Source organism: Euleptes europaea, chromosome 7, assembly GCF_029931775.1.
Source record: "Euleptes europaea isolate rEulEur1 chromosome 7, rEulEur1.hap1, whole genome shotgun sequence".
In the NCBI taxonomy this organism is placed as follows: Eukaryota; Metazoa; Chordata; class Lepidosauria; order Squamata; family Sphaerodactylidae; genus Euleptes; species Euleptes europaea.
Genome location: NC_079318.1, coordinates 18,596,924 through 18,605,051, shown reverse-complemented (window position 1 = coordinate 18,605,051; position 8,128 = coordinate 18,596,924). Strand labels below are relative to the sequence as shown.

Below are 8,128 nucleotides of genomic sequence, written 5' to 3'. Positions count from 1 at the left end.
ATAGTAAATAAACTGATACTTCTTTCCAGGTGAGACACAATGTTAGACAAAGTCACCATGCAGGTGCTTAAAAAAATAAGCCCTCTTACCCTAACTTACTATTGACCTTTTATTTGGAAGCTGTGAACGTTTTTAGGAGGATAAGAAGTTGACACTATGGAAGGGGCAAGTTATTGCCTGATGTTTGCCAAATATGATTAAGCCATTAGCATACCACTATCCACTCATTTTTTATGACTCACCTTTGTGCGTAAAGTGTTTCACACTAGCCCAGTTCAATGAATTTATCCTGACACTAGAAGCGTAACTAGACTTTCAAGATAGTTAATTGATACTTTTTTATCTTTTCAGTAAAGCGCAACCAGCAGTTAACATTCATCAAGTAGGAGTTTGATGATAATTATGCACTGTGTTACACTATTTGGCATTGTAGAGCAAACACCTAAAAACTTAAAACATGTTTAAAAGATAGATGGCCTGTATGAATGTTTAATTTAATCACTGACAAAATTATCTTGTAGCAAGTTCGAGTTCTGCTGTACTTTCCCACATCTATTTCAAATAGAAACAGTACAACTGAATCCAAAGGATAAACAATTAACACTTGCCACTATATAAATACTGTCATTTAATGCTTTCATTTATAATGAGACTGCATCTTAGAACCCTTTGGTTTAAGGCTGAGCAAGGACTATAAAAATATACTGTCTACAATTGAAGAGGGAACATGTTACAAAAATATTGCGGTTGGCTGTTGGTGGTACGATTCTATTTCACAGTATATATCCTGGCAGTTACATCATGTCGTGGCAAAAATCAGGTAATTTAAATGGTCAACTTATTTGTCTTTCTTCACAGCTTCTTTTCACATACTGGGCGACTGAGTGGCATGCATTTACTTGCTGTCTGAGGGAGGAGCTGATTATACGAGACATCTGACTAAATGACCATGAAGAAAATAAGGCACTTTCTTTTCTTTATACTTATTCCAATACTTAAAAAATAAAAAAGAAAGACAAAAAGGCTCTTTTGGTCTTTTGTTTCTCGACAACCACCAGAAAAAATTATTTAATGAAATAAAGGGTTTCTTTGTTCTTTTTTATAACACTTGAAAGTATAAAATGCTACATTTCCAAAAATATATTTTTTTCTGCACCAGCACCCTTGTATAGTAAAAGTATCTACTTTTTCAATTTGTTTCAATGCACTACACTTTATCTACAATTTCATTACATGTATACAGCAAATAGGCAAGCATGGCTTTTACATCCTTAATGAATTTTCTCTATACAGGGAGGTTTAAAAAAATATTTGAACAGTTTGCCCAGTAATGTGACACATAATGCATGTACCTTGTACTCGTGTAATCTTTTAAGGAAGTTGTATAGTAAAAGGAACTTTATCTCAGGTTTAGCTTAAATAGTGTTGCTGTTTTGTTTATGCATTGATGTAGTTCAAAAATTCAGTAACCTATCTTTCATGGCACTTTTTTCTTCTTAAAAACACCCAATTTGGCAGGTAATATAAAAAAGGCTGCATCTTCTGCCCTTTGAGGGCACTGGTAGTGACTACACTGCATGTCAAATTTTGAATACTTTTAGGAATCCCTTCACCAATGACATCCCTGACCAAAGGTTCATGCATGATGCATCATCACACAGTACATTCAAAGAGAGCTTTGACTTCTTTATGAGAAGAGAAAGATTCCTAGAAGTCTCACAGTAACTGCCTCTGTCATCAGGGAGTTAAAAGGGACATTTGCCTCCATCTCTTAAGTGAGGCCCTTCTTACCATTCATTTAGGGTGGGACACTAAAGGATGATCAGTGCGGAGGGATGAATTGGACCTTATTGCTTTACTACTATTCAGTGCAGGTTCTAGAACCACTTTCACCCAAACAGGGAAAAAAAGTTGAGTTGGAGGACAAGTTCTTTGTCTTTTGTTAGATGGTAAGACGAACGGACAAGTGCCTCAGCTCGCTGCACTGAAGACAGGCAAGCAAAGGCGATTACCAGTTAACTGATCAGCAGGCAGGCATGGTCAGGTCATCATTGGGTGAAGAGTTCAGAGGTCAGAAGGTCATAGGTTAGTTGCCGGTGGCGGCTGGGTGGTTAGAAACAAAACAAAACAAAAAGAAAGAAAGATAGAGAAGAGATTAGTTTCAGCTAGTGACGGCTTAATGACAACATGAAAACTAATCACAACTAATAAAAACAAGCATGTTTAATTCTGACATACTGCTTGACACCATCTACAGAATGCAATAAAAATCATGACACCTCAGTATCATGATTTGAACATGTGAAGGAGAAGCCCACTCCCACAAAACTGGTTAACAAGAAAAAATGAAAATAAAATATAACAACTAATGGTTAGTAGCAGTCGATGAAAGAAAACAAACAAAAAACCCAAATGAAACTGTTTCTGGAACTTGGTAAAATAATTTTAAACAGTCAGTGTACCAATCAGTATCTGACTGCTATTAAGCATTAGTATTTTCCCATCTGCAAGCATCAAAGCAACTAGTAATGATGAATGTGATTATTAATAACTGGTTGTTAAAAGAAATGAATCTAAGGATTTGTCATGAACAATTTGGTTCCACATAAACTATGGGCCAAACAAGGGGTTTTTGTTCAATAAATTTTATTGCTTTTCAATGATTCTATTTACAAACAACATTGAATTTCTTGGCTTCATGATACAAAGCAATACTAAATTGTAGTTTAGAAGTGTAGGCATCATCATGGGAACCAGGAAAAGGCCAAACCAGGAAAAGGTCAAATAGCGTTTTCCTGCTGAAAATGCTATTTTACATATATAGGACACTAAGAAAATGCACTTGCATGTAAACACTGTAAAAGTCCTGCCATTTTAAATTCTATACTTAAAATGCTCTAGTTACATCAAAAATAGAGGAAATCTAATTGATACTAATAAGGCATTTTAAAAACTACAAACAGCTCTTTATTTTCAAAGCTAATACTCTGCAAATACAATAAAATCTGACATTTCATATACATTCCTGCTTTATATTTTTATATTTTAAAAGAAGCCACCTGTAAATACTATTTTCTTTTCCAAAACACACAAAAATTACAGTAAAACATAAAAAAGTTCTCAAGTGGAAAGTTATCATTCCCAATGTTCTTGAGCTGTTCCTTCTTTAATGACTCTCTCACATTCTCCTTTAACAACTTGGTCCACTTTACAGTAGTACAAATTTTAAGACTCATTCAACAGCTTAATCATCTCTAATAAATTCTGAGGTTTGATAAGAGTATTTGTACTGTTGCCATTGACTAAAGCAGAGGAGATGAAAGTGAGAAAGGTATTCAGTGCAAAGTCAGATTTGTGCCATTTCATAAAATAAAATCAGTAGGCGCAATGTTCACAGATAGCACACTTTTTAATGACCTACATCATGGGTAGGATTTACTTTCACATGGTAAATTGTTTCTGTGGCCTATCATTTAGGCTACAGTTCATGAACACTAAACATTATTGCTGCAACTTAAATGATACCTTCTGTTCCCTGATTCTTTTTTTTTTCTTTTCTTTTTTGGAAAAAAAATCTGAAAAGTGGGATTTAAGTTAAAAATGTTGTAAAAAATAAAAATAAAATAAAAATAAATATTTAACGTGGCACAATCTTGCCACCTTAAAATGTATACTAGATATTCGGAATCTTAAAGCATTCTTGGTACTTACTACAATTTTGATTTTAAAAAAGTATTACAATTTTATATATAAATTATGTGACAATTGGCTTCAGAAAAAAATAAACATTCAGTTATAGCCTTAGCATTGCCATTCTTGTGGCATATATAATCAATGCAAGCTATCTTAAGATACCAGTACACCTGTGATACATCCTCTGCCAAGTCCCTGACCTTCTACAGTACACACAGGTTTGTCAACTGTGCAACACCATTTACAGTTTATTACAATTAAATCAGTCAGTTTCTCTGTTACATGAATCAAATTCAGTTTTGTATTATTTATATAGCAGTGCCTTTACCTTAGCAGAAATTTAGTAAGTACTGCTGTATTCTTCAATTCTAAACCGAGAGAATGAATACTGACATACCGGGGGCTCTTGCCTAAACACAATGCTTACATGTAAGCCAACATTAAGAATAAAAGCTTGCTTAATGAGAAAACATGACAATAGCTTTACAATTGTCCAAAATACTTTTTTTTTTTAACTGCAGACCGAAACCAATCTGCTTACAACTTTTCCTCATGAAAAGAGTGCATTTCGGTTTACTGACATATTTTAACTAATACTAGTAGTGGATAAATCAAAGCATGTATTTAAATGGGGTCTGCCTGTTAACTTTAGAATGTTTAAGATACATTTCTTCTTGTTTTTTTGTATGCCAGCAGTTCAATAAAACCTGAACCATATGCCAAGAGATATGCTTAAGAATGTTAAAAAGATAAAACTAGACATAAGACTAATTTACTGAAGTACAGTCTATTGCTCAAAAACACAAAGACTGTTATAGAACTTTATGAAATCTGAAATTATCTGCCATGTTCACTAATTATACATATTATTAAATCGCATAGCACCATTAAAGAAAACCTGTAATCAGTTATACTAAAGGAGAAAGTGTTATAGGTCATCATTCATAAGGCACTTGAGGACCTCTCACTGTTAAAAATAATTGCAAATGCTACATGTATTCAAGAACTCCACAAACTCTGCTGCTACAAGTTATTTGAAAGAAAAAAAATCTGACCCAAAGTCTGCAAAATGTTTTCTGATGTGTGGATCTTAATGACCAAAGAGGAGATGACAACATAGCTTCTTTTTTATGAATACCCAGCTGCCAACCCTTTCAGGTGCAAAAGCTAATAACAAGAAGATTCAGTAATCGTGACTCTATTCTTGTCTAGGCACAGCTATACTACACCCAGCAACCCCAAACAGTATAACATTCGGATAGGGTACATGCATGCATCACCCAATTTGGGCCTACATGTATTTGATTTTACATCTATACACCTTATTCAAATGTTGTACTCACAGGTAACAATCCAGGGATGCCTGGGGATGAACAGGTGAACTGTGAAGGCAAAATTTTGTTCCCTTGTCTTACAGGAAGAACATAGGCGAGAATGTTGTCAGAACCAGGATTGTGATTAAATATAAGACAAGTAGTGGTTTTTCAGGGAAGCTGTATGTTTAGGAATATAGTGTACCATTTCTGAAATGATTCAGAATATGCTTTTTTAGTGTGTACCTCTGATTTGGAATGTTTCTAAGATATGTTCCTTTGCTGTAAAGTCCCCAAGCTGGCTAAAATGTACATACAGAAAAAGATCTTGGGTGGCATATAGCATTCTGATATCATGTTATGATAAACACATTGCCTAAAATTCATTTTAGTGCAACACATGATACCTACAGAAAGAAATCATGTTCTCTGTAATTTAGCACTTTCATTATGGTTTGTGTTTTAGAACTCTGTACCAGAAATTATTCCCCACAACACCCCTGTGAGGTAGGGAAGGAGCATTCATATGGAAAGAGACAGCACAGTGACCTGCCAAATACTCAAACCAAATCAGAACCACCGCTAGGAGAAATGCTCCTGAGAAAATATGAACAATTGCACAACCTCCAGTAGTCTATTCAATGTCAATAAACCGAATGCTCACTTTTCACAAGATTAAATTTGTTCAAGGGTTCCAGAGTTGAATACTGTAAATTACATCTGATGAAAAGGAGAAAATGAAGATTTATTTTCCATTAGCCAAGTCAACCTGGGCCTAAAAACCGTTGTCCTAGCTAACAAAAGCATCAAAATTGCAATAAGTTCAGGAAATGCATTTTAGCAGCAAATATTGAAACTGAAAATTCATTTTGGAAAGGAGAACTTAAGGAAAGTATCTTTACTAACAAACACTAACCAACTTTTGATACATAATTTTCACATTTCTTTGCTGAATTTACAAAAGAATCTTGTTCTCACACAGCTGATCAAATTATAGTACAGTGGCACAAACCATTTATCAGCAAAGAGGAAACTAAATCTTCAGCTTTCTCCTGAAACACATAGAAAGCATTTACTTCTATCTCATTAAGCGCCCATTCATTCATTTTATTTTGCAACACCAATCTGCTATTTCCAACTAATAGAGAGTCACATGGGATAATGAACTATTAATGTAACACTAAAGTCTTGAGTCCTGCTTGAATTTAAAAAAAAACATAAATAGTGCTTAAAAAGGGAACAAGTTATAGCATTTTAAACTGAATACACGGAAGTTTATATAGTTCATATAGATGGGAGGGTACAGTAGTTTACAAGATTCTTCCAGATGTTTAAAATTATTACCATCTCAATTGATGTAAAACATCCATAGAATGGTCAAAACAGTATTTGGTTAACCAGCTGTGGTGTTGCAAATTTCATGTACACTCAAAGCATTTCTTATAAGCAAGAACTGCAGAACTAAACTAACCTCGGTCTGCGGTCACAATCCTTTGGTAAGGATGGACACGCATATCGTGCCTTCGAACTTTAGTAGCCACCGCACCTAGTTAAATTGCAATTACCAAGACAGTTAGAAAACATTTGCAAAAACATTAACAGCAGGCTTATCAAAATGGTTTTTAAAATTGATCACTTTCAAAAATTCATTTTAAGAAAGCAACTAGTTAAGGCACAGTAGTTTCAAATTTTAACCTTAATATATGGAGCGTATCTGTGCAGATTAATATTGCATTTTTAAGCATCTGGGCCTTAACCTGCATTATCCATTCATTTACAAACTCAAGATTACAGTATTTCATGAAATCTATTAGACCCAAGCATATTTGAGCTTTACTAGTCACATATTCACTGAAGTGCCTTCCTTGCAGCAGGACTATTTTTAAATAATGCCATTTTTAATACTGATGATTCTTTGCTAATCTTAAAACAACTTCCAGTTTTTTACCAGTTTTTTTTTTTTACGTTTTTAAAGCAATTCCTCAAGCCTACAGACTGTGGTTTAAAAACTAAGTCAATAACTGTGAACTGCAATGAATTAGGTGATTAGTAAAGCAAATAGTACAGAATACATAGCAGTCAGTACACTACCATACACTCATAAATCACAGCTAAGTTTATCATATATAGTACAGGCTACACCAAATTAATAGCATTTTAATTCTATGTGCAAAAAAAGTGCAAGTAAGTCACTGACTGCTAGGCTACAATTTTTCAAGGCCGCTGAAAACTAAGTATTTGTTAAAGTCAGCTCTGATGAGAGTTCAGTTAAGACCGTTCTTGAATTCTTAGCCTTTCGTTGGGAAAGCCATACCTAAAGATAAAAGGAAGGGAATTGAAGATTAGTCAACTAAGATTTGATGCTAATGTACATCTTCCAGTTATATCACATACTTCTCATGGTCATTCTTCTGAGAAATTTAATTACCCTAATATTTTACCGTAAAATCATGCGTATCTTGTTACATTCCGACCAAGTCAACATGACTGACTTCTAAAGTAATGCCTTCAGCTCTCTGGTGTTTTAAATTTCTACGACAGAACTGCCTGTTAGAACCACGTACACAGTTCCAATAAAGTAGCTCCTCGTGTACTGGGCGGGTCTAGCATACATGTGGTGTTCTACTAGGCAGAAGGGACTTCCCATTCACTTCAAGTGTTGGGATCAGTTCTACACACTCACTACCACTGCGAACATGACCCCGATACTGCCATTACAACCAAGAAGGAATGCCTGTGCTGGCCAACAGCAGCACTGTATGCATGGTAGCCTGGGTTTATTAATTCAAAAATTTGATTGCTTGGGTTACTGCACAGATTACAATTAGTACTTCCACCTACTCCTGAAGTTATTTAAAATAATAATCTCTTGGCGGGGGGTAGAATACTCAATTAATTGATGTCAACATGGAAGTCTTATTTTCATACAGCAATAACTATTTTTTAAAACAAATGGCCTGCAAGTTAAGAAATTTAACACATCACTGACAATGGCTTGAAGAGATCACTTATTATGGCTTTTACCAGTAGCCTGGTCCCAAATCCAAGTTAAAAAGTATTTAGAGTGGGGTATACACTGCAACAAGATACACCAGCAGTAAGATATGATTGGGGTGAAGTGA

The 8,128-nt window shown here is 34.7% G+C and overlaps 1 protein-coding gene across 9 annotated transcripts in view; it reads right to left on the bottom strand.

Annotated features, from left to right (window-relative positions):
• Window positions 1-234: 234 nt before the first annotated feature.
• The window catches only part of QKI (QKI, KH domain containing RNA binding), a 164,860-nt gene continuing 156,966 nt past the window's right edge, over window positions 235-8,128 (bottom strand). For 2 of the 9 annotated variants that reach the window (XM_056853094.1, XM_056853098.1), the window contains 2 exons: window positions 6,478-6,552; window positions 5,474-5,726 (listed from right to left, as the gene is read on the bottom strand). In XM_056853094.1, coding sequence (XP_056709072.1) covers window positions 5,692-5,726; window positions 6,478-6,552 — 110 coding nt within the window. In that variant the 3' untranslated portion in view covers window positions 5,474-5,691. Of the gene's footprint in view, window positions 2,104-5,470; window positions 7,321-8,128 lie in introns of those variants that run through there. The other 7 variants (XM_056853093.1, XM_056853096.1, XM_056853095.1 and 4 more) reach the window with 6 other exon arrangements.